The sequence below is a fragment of the Solanum lycopersicum genome, chromosome 4 (genome assembly GCF_036512215.1).
Source record: "Solanum lycopersicum chromosome 4, SLM_r2.1".
NCBI lineage: Eukaryota > Viridiplantae > Streptophyta > Magnoliopsida > Solanales > Solanaceae > Solanum > Solanum lycopersicum.
Window position 1 is genome coordinate 46,216,736 of NC_090803.1, and position 23,211 is coordinate 46,239,946.

The following is a 23,211-nucleotide window of genomic DNA, read 5'->3' on the forward strand; positions in this document are numbered from 1 at the left end:
GCTTGTTTGGTTGTCTTCCTATGGGATGATATGATGAAAATTTATCATGAGGATAAAATAGATCATGGATGCTATGTTTGTTTTTAAACCGGTCATGGGTGGGCTAAATTGTGAAACATGAGTGGACTTTTTGATTTTGGGTAAGAACCAAAATATATTGCACATGTCTTTCAGCTTGGCTTAGGGATATATATGATCAAACGTATGATGATAAAGAGCATATTCAACCCCAAAGTATCAAGGATATATGCATACCATTTGTAATAGTTCATGGGTATATTTATCCTGCAAATCTCCGCAAACTGTAAACAAGACCTGTCGATCACACAATGACACACTACAAAACAAATATTTACAAGGCATACTCTCGATATTCACCAGCTAATTGAAAACTTTGGGTACTCTGCTAACAGGAATTTCAAAAATGTTTTTTCAGTATTGTGTCTCTGTTCTTTTGTACTCTTGATACCTAATTAGATCTTAGTTTCAGGTATCAAGGTTAGAAACTGCACAAATGATGTTACAAAGCAAAGGATGAACATGATGCTAATGGAAATTTACAATTGTTCAGAGACCAAATCTAAAAGGTTTTTTGCCTCTAATAAGAAAAAAGCAGGGATTTCGACAAATTTAAATCTGATGCTGTGGGTTGGAAAAGGTTCAAAATTTCCAAGCAGCTTTGGCATGTACGATCAGTAAGCAAAATCTCAGTCGACGTACATTTTGCTCTGCTAGCCACTTTTCTGAGCAAGCTGCTCGGTAGCCTACTTGTCCATGGCTTTCCTTGCTAGCTCATATCCAGCAAAATTCATCGCACCCAGAGGTGCAATCCAGAAAAATCTAGGAATGGCCCCTTTAAACAATCCAAGGGGTCCTTCATGACGGAGAATTGATAATGCAACCATCGTTGACGTCACAGCCATTCCCTGTGGAGCAGTCATCATTCTGGTCTTTATCACATCAAATGGAGTCGTTGAAACAGCTGTCAACCCGCCAGATAAAGCTCCAACGGCAACTGTTTCCCAAGGCTCCAATTCTCTCCCCAGAAGCTGCTGCACAGCCTAGAATAAACACAAATGATTTTTATCAATAAGAAATGAATGTAACACAGCTTTATATCAAACAAGCAATTTAGTGGTTGATTATGACCTTGAATAATGTCAAACGGCCTTTCTTGAAAAGTAAATATCAGAAGGTTCATCGACAGACAGCGACACGATACAGTATACAAATTTTAAGCTCGAGGGAATGAGTTTATAACATGCTAACAAATTTATTTACTTTCATGCATCAACAAACCCATACAGCAGATTTAATAAAGAAGCCGTTGATCCAGCCAACTGCATCTCAGAAAATTGCACAAATTTATATAGCAGAGACAGCATCCAGAGTATTCTGAAATACTTTATATTTCCTCTTCATCCCATTTTATAGGTGTTTTAATTGGACATGAATTAGAATGTTAATTTGACAAATGTATTAGGTAATGAAACAAAATATAGATGAGATGTATAGGATACATGTTTGTGGACATTTCTCAACTGGGACTCCTTATAAAAGAATCTTAATCTACTACAAGGAAATAACTACTCTCTACCTATAATAAGGTAAGTAGTTATTATCCTAAAAGAAGAAGAAACAGCATATAATATATTTTATAATATTCAGCTATGCAAATGCAAGGACTACAGAGATTTACTACAGAGATATTGTAAACTTACAAATATTTACCATATCACTACATTTGCTTTTCTTGATTATCAACATGTTTTTCTGAAAATATGTAATATTAATAGCTGAAAAGTTAATTTGATAGGTTAGATAAACATCACATCAAAATTAAAATTTGAATTTTAATAAGTGAAAATTGGGAAGTCGACAAAGAAAACATCAAATTAAAGTTTGAAATATGAATGATTGAAAGCTAAGAATTGCACAAAATAATATCAGAAGTGGAATGGTATCTAATATTTTGGAACGTTCCAAGTGGAAGAAATATCATACTGTAGCGCTAAAAGGAAAAATAATACAGAAAGTCAGAATAGCATATGCAATTAACATCGCTCCAGGCAGTGCACACCAAAACAGATGAAGCTAAACCAACAAAAGCCACTTCTAGCACCCCATACTGGGGCATGATTCACTGTCCATTTGAAATTACTCCTTGTGATTTTTTTCTTTTTCTCTTTACTTAGAAGTACTATTAACTCTTCTGTTCCGTCTGTTTTTTTTCTTTATCTTTTGTTGTTTCTATGATACAGAATGTACATCTGTTACTTTGCAACAATAACAGATCATAAAACTACAGAATTAGTCAATAGTTAGATGCTCCACAGAGTTATCACTACTAGACAGCCTTTTTTCTAGTTGGTATTTGCTAGAGTCTCACATTGGTTGAGAGAATGAGTTGTCGTCTCCTTATACAATATTGGGCAATCCTCACCTGATGATTAAGTTGAATTAGGCCCGATATCATTTTACTTAACTTGATAATAGATCTTAGACTCGTTCTTTTTCCTAGTTTACACAATGTTGGGCCTCCCTTGTTATAATGTTCACACTCTAGAGGGTGGTATTAGAGTACCATATCATTTGAGGAAAAGGGTTGTTATCTCCTTATAAGGTCTGGGGCAATCCTCGATCATGAGCTTACCTATGGATTTAAGTTAGACTTAATATTCATTGTCATAACAGTGTCACGAGTTAATGCCAGCTCTTTTAAAGAATTAATTGCTACCTGGAATGGTACTATGATCCCCAAAAAAATAAATGGTGAGGTACTTCCTCATATCACACTTTGTACTTAATCTGAATAGAGGAGAATCCCAGATGATTCACAGATTATAAGGCTGATTCACACAAGAGTGTAGATGCTTCTGGCTCCTTCAGTTATGCCGCAGAATAAAGGCATGTGAGGAAAAATTCTGGAATTTATGAATTCTCTATCCATACCGTAGGTCTTGCTCTGTTCCTTCAATATATTGTTTTCTGATTTTCAGTCATATCTTTGTTATTATTATATCAGCTTTTATAGTAAAAAGAATAAACTGATACTGGGAAAGGATTTAGTAGGGAAAAAACTCATAAACATTAAGGATAATGCAAACTTAAAATAAATGCAAAATCACCTTTTTGGACTCTGCATATAGGCCCATGCCTACGACATAAAATGGAATCTCACGGCAGAGAGTGGCACCAGTTCCACGGAAAAAACCCTTAAGACCATCTTGCTGCCAGGTACCAATGATTGCTGCCCCAACATTGTCAAAAAGACCAGCTTGCAATCTTTGCTTGAGCACCTCACAGGGTATTCTCACAGCAGTACCTAAGAAAGTGCTGCAGAATGATGCCACAGATTGAACCTAGACAACATTTCATTAACAAAAAAAAAAAAAGAATAAGTAACTTCCTTTGTAAATCCAAATAAATAAAGAAGCTCGTGTTAGCAAATGATCATGTGTAACATGATAGTGTTCAACTAATTGATACCAAATCCCTTATTTCTTTGATACGTTCAAGCCTTCTTATGTAGATACTACTATGGGGTACATGAAACAGCATAAAAGGTGGCATCCAAGAACATCAATTTGACTAGAGCATCAAAATCAGGAAGGTGGGGCAGAGAGAACAAGCACACTGAAATGTGTGAAAGAAAAATATTGTATCATTGTTGTTTTTATCTTTCCTTCATATCATAGAAGCTCACCTACCTTCTAAGAGAAGTTCTTTAGTCCCATTGAAAGATGAGAAGACCCCATGGACACTTGGATAATTTAAAAGCATAAGAAGTGTCCTTCAAAATTCAACCTAATATGAGTAGTCCTTTTAAGTCAACAATTGTGTTTTGTCCCTAGGATGCTTAAAAATGGAGGACATATGCCGACGGAAATCATTAAACAAATTGGGCACTCCAATGAATGGAACCATCAGAAGGCAGAACCAACTGGGTGCCACCTTGATTCCAAATGAGAACCAGATAAACCACAATGAAAGTCTCATAGGCTGAAAAACAATAACTGAAGGAACAAACAAAATGGTGGTAGTAAGAAGAAGCTCCCAGGGTTTTGGTCTAGTGGTAAGAGAGAAGGTTGAGGGGCAAGCCTATTATCCACCGAATTCTAAACCATACAAGTTGCAACACTTACCCTCAAGGATTTCTTGGTCACTAAAAAAGGCGGTAATAAGGTCTCAACTAGGCATAATGTAAATGGATAGAACTAAAGTAGAGCAATAGTAAAAGAACATTGATGAGAAAAACAAACTTCCTTTCAAATAAGGAAACATCATACTTCCTTCGGAATAGCAAAACAAACTCTCTAGTCATTGTGTAGGTAGCTCAAGAATTCTATGGGCATATCTAAGACATAAACGTTGAAAAAGTTGATATATCAAATTTGTCTACGACAAGACATTTGAAATGTTGTCAGCACAAAGCTGATATGTCTTCCATTCTACAAAATTTAAGGTCCAACCTTTTTTAAAACATTACCCTAACTAAACCAATTGCCAACTTTATCAAGACCTACCAAATTTAACTTCACAGGCTCCTACTAAATTACATTTGTAAAACCAGTAAATGGCTGCAAACTACAACTACTTAAGCTCTCAATAAGCGTGCAGAGAATAGGCAGGGAAGGCATACAGAATTTAGGGATGTGTAGACGTGCTTTATGATGAAAGCAGCTAGAGGTATGCCAATAAAGACAAGACCATGTGAAAGATGTTGATTAATGTGAAGTACTCGATTGGTTACCAGAATACATGACTCTTCCTAAGGAACGATTCTGTAAAGGTAAACGGTATACCAAAGGGAAGAGCGGACTTCTCAAAGCCCTTCTGGTTCTTGCTGAAAAATGGAAACAGAGTCCGGTTTGCTTTTGAAATTTAGATCCTGTTTGGCATTGCTGCTAAAAGTAACTTATTATTAGAGGCACTTTTTAAAAATGACTTATTAGAGAAGTGCTTTTGAAAAAAAGTAATTCGCATTTGGCTAATTCATTTGAAAATTTAAATTTAAATTTAAAATTAAATTATTTTATAGAGAGAAAATATTTTAAATATCTATTATAAGAAAATTAATTAAATATTTTTAAATTAAATTCTGCATGTTTAAATATTCAATCAATATTACACCTTTTTTGAAAGGCTGAAATCTTTGGTTGTTATTTTTTTCTTTTTTCTGATCTTATAAAAATATTGACGTTACCTTTTTCTAATTCTACAAAATAATACATACAATAGTATATAATATATAAACGTAAAATATATTATATAAAAATAAAACAATAAAATTTTAAATGAAATTTATCCAATGCTTATTAATTAATAAGAAATATATTGGTAAATATGTATATTTTAGCCTTGAGAAAAAGAAATTGTTTCTGCTTCTACTTCTCTTAAAAAGCAGAATTTTTTAGCTTCTCCTAACAACAGAAAAACTGTTTTTGCTTCCTTTTAAAAGCACTTCTACTGATTTGCCAAACACTTAATTTTTCAATAAAAATGTATTTTTCTCAAAGCAAGTGTTTCGGCCCTCTCAACAGCAATGCCAAACAGGCTCTTAGTATGGTGAATATTGATGGCTCCATGGGCAAGAGTGATGCTATAGAAGCCCCCTAAGAAGACTATCATAAAGGTCTTAAGTTAAGGAGTTGCAAGCCAAAATTGTTGAGATTAAATGGAAATCAAGAAGATGCTTATTATGGAAGAAAAGCCCAAGAACGAGTCCATGAATTGTGGATAAAAATGGGCCAAGTGCTAGACATATTTTATGGTTCAAGTCCAAGCCCAAATGAAAGAATATTGGGGCCCAAATGGGGCTGAAAATTCTGCCAAAAGGGAGGACAGTTAGGTCAAATTTGGAAACTTCTCCTTCTTTCTTTAGGGAAGAATTTTTGCTATTATTTATACATGCTATCCTTGTTTAAAGTTTCCTATTTAGATTTTATTCATATCTATCTATCGACACTACCTTAAAACCATGAACTCACTAACTTGAATGTTAAATTACTATAATACATCAACTTAAAACACCCAATTTAGTATAGATTCTATGTTTATATTTTATTTATTTATTTATTTATTTATTTGTTCTATATTATATTAAAAGCGGACACCATTTCACAATGATGGTTAGTGAATTTTTCAAAATGGTTGTGACTTTTTCTATAGAGTAATGATTTTTTCGATGAATTATCACATTTCCGAGAAGTTGTGGTTTTCCTTGCGGGCTTATCTGATAAGGCACAATAAGCACCTCTTGATATTATCTTTTGTTGTCTATAATAGAGAGATGTTCTATGACTTTTAAACTACAAATTTTGTAAATTTTCTGCTCTTCTTAAAAAAACAAGGAAGACAGTGATAGTTATTGAATTATGCAGTTACAATATCTTTTGCGGGTAAACTAGACAGATTAACAAAAATAGATGCAACACGGAGAATGGAATAACATAACTTCAAACAGGAAGACTATCTAAATAATTAATATATACTCATTTTCATAGCCATAAATATACTTTTGCAGCAACATCTACTTGACAAGAAGTTCAATGATTTTCTTTGCGCAAACTGCAACTTGGTGTGCAAGCTGTGTAAGTCTCAAACTGTTGCACAAATCTATACCTATCTTTTTTTTTAATCTAATGAACTGCCTAACTTAAATATTAAATTATTATAGTACCCCCAACATAAAACACCAAATTTAGTATATCTTCTAAAATAATATAATATAAGCAAATAATATAATACAATACAAAATATAGAAGATTGTCAAAAAAAGTATATCTTCTATATTTTGCATTGTATTATATTTATTTGTTTATATTATATTATTTTATATTAAAAAAGACACCGTTTCACATTGAAGGTTAGTGACATTTCCAAAGAGTTGTGATTTTCCCAATGAGTTACAACATTTTCGAAGGGTTGCGACTTTTCTACAGCGTTGTGACATTTCTGAAGAGTTGTTATTTTCCCGAAGGGTTGTAACTTTTCCAAAGAATTATGACTTTTCCGAAAAGGTTGAGACCTTTTTGAAGGGTTGTGACTTTTCTAAAGGGATGTGATTTTTTTAAGAAGGCATAATAAAGCAATTTTTCATAAACTACCCCTTGTTGGCTATAAAAAAGAGGGTTTTCCTCAAACTTTTCAACTACAATATTTAATGTTTTTCATTGTTCTTCTTTTTGGAACACCCAATTTAGTTTCTACATTTTATATTATATTTAGTGATTTATATGATCTTATATAAAAAGAAGATACCAGTTCACATTGAACGGCTTACTTATCCAAAGAGTATTAAATTTTCTAATGAATTGTGACCTTTAAGAAGGATTGTAACTTTTACAATGAGATAACACATGCACATACTTGGACTACCTTTTTTTAACTATAAATAGAGAGGTTCCCTCACATTTTTAAACTATGATTTTTTTATGTTTTCTATTCTTTCTTCCTAAAAACTGAAGTTTGATTTACAGACGTTAACAATCTCAAAGTTCACTGAAATTCGAACACTCCCTAACATGAATATGAAATTGATATAATACTCCAACTAAAAGCACCCAATTTAGTACAACTTCTATATTTTATATCAATATTTATATATATTTATATTATATTATATTATGTTAAAAGTAAGAACTCCACCAATACATTAATAACTAAGTATGCAGTATGGGAGAGGGCTGAGAAATTATATTTAAGAGATGTAACTAAGAGATTTTTTGAGTGACTAACTTTTAGTACTAATAATAAGAAAGTGTACATCCACTATTCATAGAATTTTATACTCTATTATTCATTTTATAGTTTCTTGCAAAATAGTTGTAGTACATTGGTTGATATTCACGTGCAACGCCATGCGTCAAAACTAGTTTTCATAAAAATAGATTTTAGTCCCATCTATTTGGGATAGTGTTCCCCCCATATCTAGGGGAGGATATTGTTATATTTTAGAAGTCAACATAATTATTAATTGAGAGTTTCTCTTCTTTTACACCTGTGTAGCTACTTGGAATTTATTTTACAAACTTTATAAGAGTCTTTAAGAGGTAGACTAATTCTTCAACTTGATATCTTTGGTTCTTATTCGTAACTTTAAGAAGGTATTTAGTCTTGTACTAATTATTATTTCTAATTTCTTCAAAATATGGGTCTTAAGTCTCTTAGATTACTTTTTAATCGAAATTCTTGAATTGACTCAATTAGTATCATTAATTAGCTTTAATCCTTTGTTTTTAAATACTAAGATCAAGCAGGGTTCTTCGTATTTATTTTGAAATTTGGGGATTTTATTCTCAAATTTCACCTATCTTTAATTTCTTTTCTTTAGTCTTAGTATTTTTGCTTCCGCATTATTTTATTGTTTATTCAATTAACTCGATTCTTATCAAATATACACAGAAAAATGTTTTACTACGAATATTTTCACTAGCAAGTGACAAAGATGGTAAGTAGCTAAGATTTGAGACGGCCCTCACCTATCACAAGAGAATCTTTCAAAAGTCCTAACCCCTTCAAAACTAGGCATATGACGATGTGAAGTCATTCTTGTTTTGTTTTCCGGGATAAAGTAATAAATTAGAAAAGGGAAAAGCTTGCTAAGGGTGCACCAAAAAGAAATAAGGAATCCTAATCCATGTAAGTGCTAAAGGAATCCTAAGGGTGCACCAAAAAGAAATAAGGGAAAATAGGTCATTCTTAAGTGTACAAAGTCTTTCAGAGTTCTTCTATTCCTCTCTCACCATCTAATCCATGTAAGTGCTAAAGGAGCAACGTCTCATTCCCTACAACTTCTCCTCCTTCTCCTAAATGCTCAACCTAAGTTGCTCAAACTCGGGCACAGGTATTCGATACTGGTGCAGATCTAGAGGTTGGATACTCTACGATTTGAATTTTAAGATTCAGGGATAGGGATACGGATCCATGTATGGATACGGGTGCAAGGATTTGGCTAAAATAATTTCATTGTCTAACAATGGAGTTATAAAACCTAAATTATGTGATATTATGGGGAAGACTGAGAAGAAATTATTGATCAAGAGGGCACTCTCATTTTTTGCACATAAAACACAAACGAACACATTTTTTCTTCCACAAATTCTCCACTGTTTGGATCACTCCTCCTGTAGCTAGTCAAGTGAAAATACATACCTTTCTCGGTACCCTAGGGATCTATATATACCGATGCATGTGGAAAATCACTCTCTTCCCTAATTAGAAGCTTCACAATAATATGACTTCACTAAACAAATACACAAATACCATGCCCCTCACCCTCCATCTCCATACATCGTAGCTACCAATAGTAGCTTTTTGTTGGTGAAGCAAATCAAGCAAGTTCTGAAATTCTTCAAACTCCCTATCTTGCAAATTTCACCAAAACCTAAAAAAATCCCAAAGCAATTCTCCTTTGTATACTCCAAATCACCTATGTTCCCAAAAGCTCACCTTGTTTCCATCACCCACCCTGAAATCTATACTCATTGAACTCTTCCCACCACTTCAAAATGTTTCTCCATAAGCCACATTCATATGGGAGTGAAACATTTTTAGTCCTCCAACCTTTCCAAAATTTCATACTTCTCACCAATAACTCCTCTACACAAAGCATTCACTTCCACCCCAAATCTCCATAACCACTTTCCCAAATGCCCACCCCATCACCAAGTGAATCTTTCTTTCCACACTTGAGCTATCCCAAATATCTCTGAAGCTTTTCCATCATTTTGGTAACACTGACTGGGGCGTGTAATAAAGACATGAAATATGTGCAAATGCTTGACAACGTACTCTTCTTGTTGAGATTATATAGCTACATTGTTTATAGAATTGGATAAAAGTGAGTGGGGAGAAGCATCCACGCAGCGCTTCTCAATTTAAGTCTTACGGGTTGTTTTGACCACTGATAACCCAAGGAGGAGCATATACATAGTGGTTAGTTCACTTGCCGAAATTGGGGGACGTCAACCACCTCATACTTCATTGCTTCTCAGAGTTCTGGGCTTTGACATATGCAGCTTTAATGTTTTGACATTCATCGGGTGCTCCTAGAATAGAGATGGATATGATTCCAAAGTAACTTGCCTTGTAGTTGTAGGAAGAAACTAAGGAAGACCTTGCCTTATTGTACTTTTGGTTATTTTGGAGAGAAAGAAATAGGAGAACGGAGAACCTTTGATCAAGTTGAGAACCTGATGTCAAGAGTCCAAAGTTTTCTTTCATTTAATTTTGTATTTTTGGTGCAAAGTGGTGGGAATACCTGCTTGCATGAATAGCCACAACACATTTTGTAAAGATGACACCATCTTGGTGTGGTACAATTGAATTGCTTTAAACTTATCTGAAGAAAACTGAACAGTATCATGTAGAAGAGAGGGAAATTCCTAGGAAGGAATCACTGCTAAGCTGTTACCTGTAGCTCTGGAAGTGTAGGAGCAATATTAATCAGCACAACCTTGCTTGCTTCAAAAATTCCAGTCCGCAGTCCATGGCTGCAATAATCAATCAAGTTGACAATTCAGATACAGACAAGGAAATTTTTTCCAAGATAGAGGAACAAAAAAAGAAAACAACTAACCTTGAAAACTGCCCTAGAATAGCAGGAATCGAACCTCTGTACAATCCTCTTGCTCCAAGTTCAGGAAGCTTTGATATTATTTGTGGAAAGGTTAGTGTTGATGCTTGGACTTGTGTCTGAGGAACCAGCCAGAAATTTTAGAATGTCATTTTCACTCTAATAATATCGCTTATTAATTTTCTAAATCAACTTCATTGTACCCAACTACACCATTAGAATAATGCCACAAATGACCGACTTATCACCTTGATTCAGAGTTACTTAAGCTTCATTGAATACCATAATGTAAATCACAAATAATACAATAGGATACTTTCCAGACATAGCATATGTAACACCAAACAGGAAAAAGATCAGATGGAAAATACAACCTTGCAAAAATTTAATTACCTGTCAAGAAACTGGTAAGAAGAAATTAAACATCTTCGCAGGAAAAACGTCAGCAATAATAAGAAATTATATACTCTAACAACATCTTCCCCATACTTAAGAACGTATAATAATTTTAAATCATAGTTTAACAAAAACACAACCCAGTTATCAAGCTTCTGAAGTATTAACAGAGCAAAGATGTCATATGTTTTGCTATAACACCCTCTAAAGAGACCTTCCTGTTCACTCTGTCTTTCTCCTTTATTAGACTTCGTGACCAAGAAGGATAAATTGTCTAAAACAACGATTTTAATTCTAAACGGTGTAGATACAGGCTTGCAACCAGATATGTATAGTACAACTACCTAACCTCTATATGGTGTGCTGGAGGTAAAGGAAGAGAAAATTAAAGCAAATAAGTCTGTTTACTATCATATAAAACAACAAACACAGTCGAGTACTACCTCGTTTCCAATAAACTACACCTAATTTTACCAATTACTAAGCTCATAAGATGTTACATTGACTGTGTTATATAATGGTCATAAATGTGATGGAAGTGGAATCATTAGTTACTAAGATGTTGTATAAAGTCTGAAGTATCATGAACGTTATGTTGCTCGGACTCTTCAAAAATTTCAATGGGTGCGTCTCGGATTCACCAAAGGTAGTGTATTTTTTGGAGAATCCGACACGGGTGAGGCATCAAAAGTGAAGAATCCACGCAACTATCAGAACTGGTATCAATTTTATAATAGTTTGAAGATTTTGGAGGAATACTTTTCATTTGCCGGAAAAAAGAGTCATACTTTTGGCACAAACCAAAAAGGAAGTAAATTTTCTTTGGCAACAAAATAGCTGCCTCTTCTAAATTGTTTACCAAGATTATCTACTCACATTTTACCTTTCTAGGTATCTTTTTATACTGGAAATTCAAACAATAACACCATTTATCATTTACACAAGAAGGCAATAAGTAACTGACTGCTCTAGAATATGATAGAAACTCAAACAAGCAAATGCTTCTGGAAAACAAAAATACCTTAACTGTATCCACGGGGTGCATTAACGCTGTAGACAATGCACAGGAAAGTCCTCCTGCTAATGCTGATTTCAGGACATTTCCAGCAGGAATTTCTACAGGTGGAGGAACAGCAACCACTGTGGCAGCCTCAAACCAGATATTTCTGTACGTTACACACCACCAAAACACCAACATATGCAAAAATGTTTAGAAACCGATGTATGCCTTGAAGTAAAACTCCATAGTATCAATTAAAGAGATAGTAACAGTCAGGCTTTGCAATAATAACAATTGCATGTACCATCAACAAAATAATGGTTAGACAGACAAAATATGGCAACTGAACTTGTCACGTGCATCTACATACAAGAATGAAAAATTGATATCAAGAATATAACAAATTTTGATCTGAAATTTACTAACACACATCTTCCGCCGTTTTCTAATCGACTATTAAAACATTCCACTTACAAAATCTATCTCATCATACTATTTGTTCTACATCTCTTTTCTTTTCGCTAATTTTGTGCTTCAACATTCTTCAACTGCAAAATGTGTCCCAAATATCAAGGTCCCTTTCATCTGTAGACAGATGCTAATTGCTATACTAACAGCAAAAGGGACCCAAATGCATCAATTTGCTTCCTTTCTTTTGAGTTAATTTAAGGGGAGAGATGTAGATCGTCTTTACATGAACAGCAATTGTTATTTAACTCGATGCTTAATTTATTTACTATGTGCAGATACTGCCTTTACTTTGCTAATTTATTTACAATGTGCAGATAATGCATTTACTTTGCTAATGTGGATACTTTTCTTTTGTTGTTGTTGAAACTGGTAATGTTGCTAATGTGGATACTTCCAAATGCGGTAAAACCATCAACAGACTTTGAAGCAAAAGCGGAGGTCGGAACATGAATGAGCATTGCATGTGATTCCCTTAAAGCAGGTGGGAACAACATGCTGAACTGTACAGCTTTTTCGAAAGGAAAGAAAATCAAGTTCTTCAAGTGCAGATGATCTAATCACTCCAGGCATATTCAATGGTGCACAACTATAGTCCATGTGCAACCTGGAAAACACTCTTTTCCAAATGCGGTAAAACCATCAACAGACTTTGAAGCAAAAGCGGAGGTCGGAACATGAATGAGCATTGCATGTGATTCCCTTAAAGCAGGTAGCAACAACATGCTGAACTGTACAGCTTTTTCGAAAGGAAAGAAAATCAAGTTCTTCAAGTGCAGATGATCTAATCACTCCAGACATATTCAATGGTGCACAACTATAGTCCATGTGCAACCTGGAAAACACTCTTTTCTATGATAAATGATAACCAAGACATTCCCAAGAGCCAACTGGGGCACGATTTGAAACTCAGTGGATAATGGAACTGCACCTCTACCCTTCCCAACTAAATACCATGGTTTGTACACAGAATGATTAAAACTCATGACATGTGCGGAACCCACATATCGCGATTTGCACTCTTACCATTGAGCTAAAGCCCTAGAGGCTAGGGAGGAACTCCTTTGTATAGGGATCTGCAGTTATGTAACTATATTATAGGGGATCTTACCGTCAATTGCCGACTAAAATTGACTCATACAAAAATATATTTTCAAAAGGGGGAAATATTAAATGCCCTCAAATTATAATCTGAACTCTCCGATATAGAATTGCTGGATGTTTCTCACATCTGTTGTGTCTCTTGCTACTACTTCTGTGATGAGGCAAAACTATAATTAAGATCATAATGTCTCAAAATTGACAAAATGTAGAAGAACAAACCCAGCAACTTCCAAAACCCAAAACTTTTGTATCCTCAAGTCATATCTTTGGAGAAGTCCCTGTATTACATGAATTTTGATGATATATAAATATCCTAATCAGATATTTCCATAAGTCCATTTATGTTTTTCATGTTTTGCTACAGGTTACAGAAGAATGCAAGAATATCATCTTCAATAGTATAGCAAGGCTGTAAATAGCCATGTTCATTGCTGGTCTTCATAAATAAAGGCAATGTTTTCAGCCCAAAACTTTGATAATCCATCTCTTCCTTTTTACAATTAGACAACTGCCGTTCTCAACAACCATTTATCCAGTCGACTTATACAATGTCCCATATCAGACACACAAGGGCATCTAAAGGGGTAGACATTATAAAACTCAACATATACCATCTGAGTAACTTCTTTTTCCAAGTTATGCCCCAACAACATCTTTTCTAGTTGCATTTGCACCAGCATAAACATGAACAGTGATTAATCTCGTGCAATAGTACCACTACTACTAGCAACTGATCTTCAGATGATCAGGCAATAGGAGACATGATTAACAGTTGAATATTGTCTTAAAAAGAATCGCACAGAGAAGCTTCTAATCAACTCACAAAAAATCTAGCTTCCCCAACCAAAACTTGGGATGTGTTATGCAATGGAACCCAAAAGCTGGCTTTCCACCAAAGCAAACCTAAACAAGAAGCTCATAAATGTAACTTTCTTTTATATTCTGACATCTTTCTGTTTTATATACTAACAAATTCTCAAATGCCATGATATATCATATCATTATAAAAAGGTAAAGATATTCTACCGAGGATCTTCTTGAAGCCGATCTGATGGAAGCAGCAGCATAAAGTTCCGGAAATGTCCATAGGAAATAGACTCCTCTGCATCCGCACTTAGAAATCGCATCATGGCAATAGCATTGTCTTCATTTGCTGGTAGTCCTGCATTGTTTAGTGAGGCAAGTATCTCACTCTTCTGCAATGTGCCTGACTTGCTCAAACAAAGACTGGTATAAGCCCGCAGGATGGTAGGCTCCTTCTGTTCCATCAACGAAAGAAATTGTTTCCACCCAAAAGATTTTGAGAACAAGTGACTTCTAGCACGACGCATGAGTTCATGGGCATATCTCTTTGGCAACTTTCTCTTTCTCATAGCAATTTCAAGATCTTCCAACGTGACTTGACCATCACCATCTCTATCCAATTCCTCAAAGAATCTCTTCCCTGCAAGATTACAACACAAAACTAAGGGCATGTCTGACAATATGGAAATTTAGTTGCTGAAATTTACTTATTGTGGAGTTCTTGTACGTTGCTGGCAGCAGCATCCCGGCCTAAAGAAAATAATAATATTAACAAAGACCAATATATAGAGCCCCCCTAAACTTTTTCAAAAAAGTAATTCATATAGACACCATATCTTAGGGTCTGAACTATTCAACGCCTAAAGCTGGGAAATATTGTGCCTATCAAAACACATACTGCTGACATGGAACAGTAACCAATTTGGAAGCATGCAATTGCTCTATGTTACATAACAAAGTATATGCTCTCTGGAAGTGGAAACTATGAAACTTCACTTTCAAAAATGATTTCCGCCCATTGTCTTTTAATTTTCCTTCGAAAAACTATGTTTGAGATTTGGTTAGTGGTCATCATCTTCTCTCCTTTTATTTTTTTGATCAGGCCATTGCATCATCCTTCTTTTAAGTAGTCATATCTTTTTTAAAATATGGTCCCTCAATGGAAGCCTCTTCATGAGATATCAGAATCGTCCAATCTCAACCAACTTCTTCATGTTGGCAATTATGACTCCAAGCTCAACTTGCCGTATTTCCCCAGGCAAAGTCAAATTCGATAAAACAGCTACTGAAAATTAGGCCATAAAAGTCTTACTTTTCTATATTAATTTCATCAGGTTATTTTTATGGTCCCACAACTATTGGATATTGATCAAGCTACTTCTGTTATCAGAGCAAGAAAGTGAGGAAATCACAATGTACTTCAGAGCAAACAATTATTTGCAGTCATGTTCTCATTAGGAGGAAATCGCTCTCACTGGCCAATACCAATGAAGTTCTACTCCCCATGGTCAAACTTCCATGTACCTCCATGTTAGGCGAGAAAGTCTATGGAGAAAAGCTTCAGCATGACCACAAAGAGGAGCACGACTAATCCTGCCTAATGAGCTGAACATGAAGGGCGAATCGAGACAGTGGCTACTTCAATTGTATATGGCTGGTAAGCTCCAGCAGACAGCAGTAGAGGAGAAACAAAAAAAAAAGAACAATGTCTTTATCGTCCCGTGTCGTTTTTTTTCCTTACTAATGTGTGTTAATTTCATTTGTTTCATTTGCCACGTCCCAGCAAGTGACATTCACACACTTAAGGTTGTTCAGAGTTGTCAAATATGTATTAAATAGACATATTTTTGATAACATAAGTTGTTCAAATATGTAGGACATCTAGTTCAAGTGTATATGAAAAATTCAGACAAGTTTAAGTGTTTGTCTATGTGTTTGGCCCAATAACAACAACAATAATAATATATGTCACTGCCCGTGACATTCACACACTTTCAGTTGTGTAGAATTTTAAAATATATGTATCTATCTAAAAGGCAGACTTTTGACGACATAGTAAGTTTAATAGGTCGTACACCTAATTTAAGTATCTATATGAGAAACTCAGTCAAGTTTGAGTGTTTGTCTATGTATTTGGCCTTATAACAATAACAGTAATAATGATGATAATAACAATAATAAAGTAAAAATAAAAGGTGCACATAATAGAAGGAATCATTTACTTCAACCACGTCGATAGTTGCTCAGATACTGGAAAAATGATCCAGGTACCTCTTTGTTTCCTTTAACTTGCAATCTCATCCAACTCCACATTACCAAAAGTATTCTTCTAGAGAAATTTTTAGTTATTCTTATCATTACAAGTCAAAATCTAGTACAAGCTATGTTTCATTCATTTCTTGTGTTCTCACTTTTGTATATTCAAGTTTATTTGTTCACCCACATCTTCTAGCACAATCTCATTGCAAAATACAGCCAGATAGACACAATCATAATATATTATGCAGTTATCTATCAGACATGTTCCATGTCTCACTGTTTTTTTTCTCTTTTTTTGACATTGGCAATTGCTTCTATTTCTTTAACACAACACATGGGTTTTACTGAAACCATATTTACAAAATATCTCATAAACCTACTGTCCTATCTCTATAATGAGTCTAAGACATCAATGATAGAGACGGTATCATAAGCGTATATACTTGCCCCAAAAATATTAAGTCAAAAATCAAAATACAATTCATTATGACTAGTTGTATAGTGTTCTCCATATTCTCAAAAACTCTAAGGTTCTTCTCTTTCCATATTGTGCACCATATAGCTGCAGGTACAATTCTCTTGTTGTTCCTATTCTTAGTTGTACTCCTGCTTCTTCCAAACTATGTAATGCTTCTATGATTTTCCCAGGCATGGACCAAGATATGTTGAGACTTTGGAATAATCTCCTCAGTTGACTTTGTGACCTTGCAATGTATAAATAGATGGACCATTGTTGATGCAATTTTCCCACAGATAAAACATCTGAAACATAAAGGGATCCCCTTCTTCACCAAGTTATATTGTGTCAGCACAGCTTCCTTAGCAAATAACCAAACAAAGCAAACTACTTTGTGTGGCATTTTGGCTTTCCACATGTGTTTCCAAGGCATTGGAGTATCTGCTGGTTTGGTTGGTTTATCTTCCTATAGGCCACATTTATTTTAGAAGTTCCATTACTATTAACCTGCCACTATAGGATGTCTTGTCCTGCCTTCAAACCACTAAATTGGTCGATGGTGCTGAAGAATTCTGTTACTCTTGGTATTTCCCAATCATAGAGGAGTCTCCGAACACAAATTTCCACCTTCAGGGTGTCCACAATTCTGCTGATGTAAACTAGGTTGTCAATATCTAAGAATAGTCTCTCGATGTTGCCTGCTTCATGCTAATAATCCTTCCAAAATAGTTCTAACTCCATCTGCCACTTTGATTATGGTATTAGCTTTGAATCCATTCCACAAAATCTGGTAGATTTCTATAAGCTAACACCATAAGATCAGTGGCAGATCCAGGATTTTAACGTCGTGGGTGCTCCCCTGACTACTGATTATTGTTACAAAATATAAGTAAACAAATCTATGACTTGTCATAAAATAGACAATCAAATTAAAATACAGTAGCAAAAAATATTAATACAATAATACTATGATAAATATTATTTGAATAATGAAAAAGTTACATGATGCTAATATATCAACTCCTCCAAGCTCGGTTGTAAGTACAGGCAGATCAAGCAGGAGTTTCTACTACTAAACTAATTACTAGAACTACTTGTAATAAGTTAGCCTGTTTTGGTAACCTATCTGTAATCACTAGTACTTGTGATTGTGTAGCCACTTAATTATATTATATAAAATATCCTTTTTATCCAAAAAAAAAAAGTGTAAAAAGAACAATCAACACAAGGAGAGAAAAATAAAAGGTCAATAGAAGAGCTGGTATTTAAAATATCAACTCCTCCAAGCTCGGTAATAGCTATAGTACAGGCAGATCAAGCAGGAGTCTCCACTACTAAACTAATTACTATAACTACTTGTAATAAGTTAGTCTGTTTTGGTAACCTAGCTGTAATCACTAGTACTTGTGATAATGTAGCCACTTAATTATATTATATAAAATATCCTTTTTATCCAAAAAAAAAAATGTAAAAAGAACAATCAACAGAAGGAGAGAAAAATAAAAGGTCAATAGAAGAGCTGGTATTCAAAATAGTTAGAAAAATAATGCTTACAGTGAGAATCGAACCAAGATGCAAATGCAATAATCAAACTTAAGCACCCACAATGACCACTGAACCAAATGACTACTTGTGCACTGGGTGCTCATGTTTATATTTTATATCATTCTTTCAATTTTTTATATAAATATATATAGTCCGATACGAAATTAATGGGTGCTCGCTTAGTTGCACGGACTTTACTTTTGATGCCGCACCCGTCTCGGATTCTTCAAAAACACACTTTTGGTGAATCCGACACTAACCCGTTGGCATTTTGAAGAGTCCGAGCAACATAGGGTGCTCGAGCACCCGAAATGTCCAATGTGGGTCTGCCCCTGCATAAGAAGTCGTGACCTCCTTGGTCATCCAGTTATCATTCTCATCATATTTAACTTTGATGATTGTGCCCCATGGATTCTGATTCTCATTTGAATATTTCCATAGCCATTTAATTCTTAAAGCTTTACACTGATTCTTGATTTCCAATCACCAAAATCTCTTCTCATTGACCTTTAATTTGACTAGATGGTACCCCTTCTTGTCTTTGTTCCCTTTCCATAGAAATTTCCTCCCAATGCTACCCAAATAAGCATCCAACTTATCGACGATTCTTGTTGGGGCAAGACATAATGACATCATGTATGCTGGAAGTGCATCAACACACAGTTTATCAAAGGCAATCTTCCACCTAGTGAGAGATATTCGGACTTCCACCTTGCGAACTTCTCACATTTTTCAATCACCCCATTTCAGATTTCCGTTGACTTAGACTTGGCCCCAAAGGCAATCCGAGGTAGATAGTTGGTAGAGCACCCACTTCAGCCCCTAAGATTGTCTATAAGATTTTCATGTTTGACACTTCATTAACTGCATACATGAAGCTTTTCCTCGCGTTAACACCTAAATCTAACATTTCTTCAAATATTACCAAGATCAGTCTCAGTATTTTGAGATGCTCCTCTTCGGGATCACAGAATATAAGTGTGTCATTTGCATAGTGAAGGTGAATTATCTTCAAGCTATTCCTTCCAGCTCTAGCAACCTCAAATCCTCTTAGCTAGTCTTCCCTAATTGTTGTCTTAATCATTAGTTCTCCCAGCAACTGTTTGATCCAGACTAGCTCACGAGTTGCTATAGCCACTGCTAGACATTCTGCTTCTGCACTTGATCGAGCAACCACACTTTGTTTCTTACTTTTTCAAGACAATAAATGACCTCATGGGCTCGATCTCGAATAGTAGTCCTTTACCTAAAGCTGACTTTATATATCGCAAAATGCGAACAATCGCATCCCAATGACTATCACATGGGGAAGTCATAAATTGACAGGTTAGTACAGATTGCTAAAATGGTCAGTATTTTCAATCAAAAAAACTAGACAACTTCTCATGAGTCTGATAAATGTGTAAAACATGAGCAGACTAACTTGCCAAATACTGGTTTGAGCTTGAATGCAATCACAGTGCAAGCAGTCAACATTGTCTGAAAGAATAACTACCTAACCTAACACAGATTAGTGTACAGTACTAAAGATCATCTCTTCCTGTTGAGACATCCTGACAAATTCAGCAATCTCAAAGTCTCAAACTTACTTGAAGTAATAATCAGTCTACTGTAACACAGAATGGCACACAGACATGAGGAAATCTCACTATTTGTTTGATTCTTGACAAAAAGAAACAACTAAGTAAAGCTGAAAAAGTCATTTTGACAAATTCACTTAAATGGGACAAACTTTAGATCAACTTAAGAAGTAGGAGAGAGGCATACCTTCAGCTTCTGTGTATCTGAAGAAGTCCTGGACGGAGATCAGTTTTTTCTTGTCAGGATGGTCTTTACTAGGTCGTCCTAACTGAGGCAAGAGCTCAATTAATTCTGTTATTGAAACTGTGGACAATGTTGATCTCAAACGCTCAACATTGGATAATGGAATACTAAGCAAACCACTAGCTAAACTTCTTGCGGAATTTCCAGTGCTCTCTTCTTGACCACTAATATCATTAACACCATCTTCTCTGTCCTCTCTCGCAGAAGAATCTACATCAACAATACTTGAAGGAACACCTCCTACTCTTGCAAAATTCAGATTCCCCAGAAATCCATTGACATCAGCTCTTTTACCCTCTAAAATACTGACTAGTACCTTAAAATGATCAAGCTGATTGGCAGGCGGAGGAATTTGATTGAACTCGGTACTGTGGCATTCCTGTTGTGGGACTCCTAAGTCAAATTTTTGAAGATTCAAAGCTACTTGATCAAAAAGAAAACCTAGAAAGCACTCAAAAGATAAATTATTTTCCTCTTTGTGCTTCACTCGGTCACAGTTATCCATAACAACCTGATCACTTGACTTCTTTTCCTTCACATCATTTACCCTCAGATTACCTTTCAGGTCATCCCGAACAGTATCCTGATTCACCTTCTGAAACCGCTTTTTCACAGTCTTAAATGGGATAGGAACAGCCTGAACAAAACCATTCATCAACAATGACCAAGCAACATCAAACTGCAGACAGTTGACACAGCTCCCATCCCCTTTGCCACCACCATACTTCTCCTTCAACCCTTTCCTGACCACATTACCCCCTTTATCAACCTGCCCATTATTCCCAAACATTCCAACAAACATCTTAATCGGTAACTTTATCAACAAGCCTTTCTTTTTCTCATCACTAACCACCCCTTGCTTACTTGCACTAATTTTCTTGACATCTAATCCATACCCACTACTAGTACAACTCTCAGCTTTACCAGGCCAACAATGCTCAAAATCCTTTGCCACTTTCTTAATACCTGACTCTATAGGCGAAAACGCATTCTTAACCAATTGTACTGAATTCCGAAACGACTCAACAGGGTCTCCAGTGCCAGACGCCACCATCACTCAACACCTTGTTACACCACTACAAAAATCAATCGAACTCAGTAACAAAACACAAAAATTCAAAATAAGAAACAGATCCACATATAAACCCTAACTGTAGTACAATTCAAACACAAAAAATCAATTCAACCCCATTCATATAGATAAGATAATGGTGCCAAAAGTGAGAGCTGTCTGTACAACTGTTATATACACAGAAATTATAGATTCTTTGAAAATGGAGAAATGTCTTTCTAATGTTGTTTTGCCTAAAAATGTTATCCAACAGGATTTTAGAAACCACTAAAATTCCGAAGATGTGATCTGTGAACGGTTTTCTTATTTTATTCTTTTAAGAGAATAAACAGGAAAAAAAGCCTTTTTTTTTCTTTAGATTATATCAACATAAAATCATTGGACATATGATAATCTTAGAAATTAGAAAAATGACAGGAATAGCCCTACTACAAGGAGATTTTTAGTTTGTACAAAAACTATAGATGATTGATACATTTGGCATTTGCATAGGGTCAATGGAGTGGTTTGAGTTTATTGCACGATTAACTATATTTGGAATATATAATGAAAAATATTGTCTCCTCCCTTTGTTTCTTTTTAGTTCTATTGTTTTTCAAAAGTCAAATTAATTAATTTTTAAATTTAAATTAAATTATATTAATTTAATATTTTAAATTAAAAAATTAAATATTTAAAAATTATATAAAAATATTATAAATTACAATATTCGCATTTTAATATAATGAGAAAATATATTATAAAATATTAATCAAAATTCTTATTGTTTAATTTGAAAAAAATTATAACAACCAAAAAAATATTATTATATTTCAAAGAAATAAGATCACTTGTTCACTCGCAAATTGAACAAAAAAATAACATTTTTTTCACATTTTATAAAAACAAAGATCTTTTACTTGTAAAAATTAAAATTTCTTATTAAAAAATCATAATTTAAAACTAAAAAAATTGTAAATAACCTAAACAAAAAATCGCTCTTATTTTCTTTTTCTTTTTTTCAAGTGATTTTTGAAACTTTATTTTTGTTTTATTTAATTTATATATATTTTTGTAGGTGAGGATTTGGATAATGACTGGGGTAAGAGGTGAGTGTGGATAATATTGAGTGACGTAGCATCTAGTGGGAAATGGGACAAATCTTTTGGCATTATGTGTCCCTTTGTGTACTTGTTTAGACGCATATGGAATTTAGTTCCCATGCAATACTTGTATAATTTATATTTATCATCGTCGATTCATTTTGTTTGTCATTTTTTTAGAAAATCTTATTCTCATTGTTTCAACTAGTATTTTTAGCTTGGATATCTAGAAAGTAAGATTCATTTTTCATAACTTACTCTTATTTTGAAAATGATGTAACTCTATTATAGTTTTTTGGTTAAATTAAAATTTTCTTTTTTTAAATAAAGATAAAATTGAAACAAAAACATAGTTAATGTCAATGGAGACTTACGACTTCTGAATTTATGTCAAGATGCTCAATTACCGAAGTCGTTCATCTTGTAAGGAGATTGGTGGGGTATCATACGGAGAGGAGGAAGGACTTATACATGGTATTAATCGACCTAGAAAAGATTTACGACAACATTCCAAGGGAGGATCTATGGAGATGCTTGAAGGCTTAGGTGTGCTTATGGTGTATGTAAAGTTGATCAGGGACATGCACGATGAAGCTTAGACTAGGTGAGGACAATGGGAGG

The 23,211-nt window shown here is 34.5% G+C and overlaps 1 protein-coding gene across 3 annotated transcripts; it reads right to left on the reverse strand.

Annotated features, from left to right (window-relative positions):
• Positions 1-416: 416 nt before the first annotated feature.
• On the reverse strand, positions 417-22,017 carry LOC101250210 (uncharacterized). Of its 3 annotated transcripts, none has more exons than XM_019213540.3 (8): positions 20,380-22,017; positions 14,574-14,991; positions 11,997-12,141; positions 10,583-10,698; positions 10,418-10,496; positions 3,129-3,362; positions 1,722-1,773; positions 417-1,061 (listed from the first exon to the last, which is right to left on the reverse strand). In XM_019213540.3, exons 1-8 carry the CDS (start codon positions 21,488-21,490, stop codon positions 961-963), a joined length of 2,256 nt encoding a protein of 751 aa, XP_019069085.1. In that variant the 5' UTR covers positions 21,491-22,017; the 3' UTR covers positions 417-960. The 3 variants fall into 3 exon arrangements, with proteins under 3 accessions (XP_019069085.1, XP_069153246.1, XP_004237518.1); XM_069297145.1 differs by having other exon boundaries at positions 1,722-1,796; XM_004237470.5 differs by lacking the exon at positions 1,722-1,773.
• Between the last annotated feature and the right edge of the window lie 1,194 nt (positions 22,018-23,211).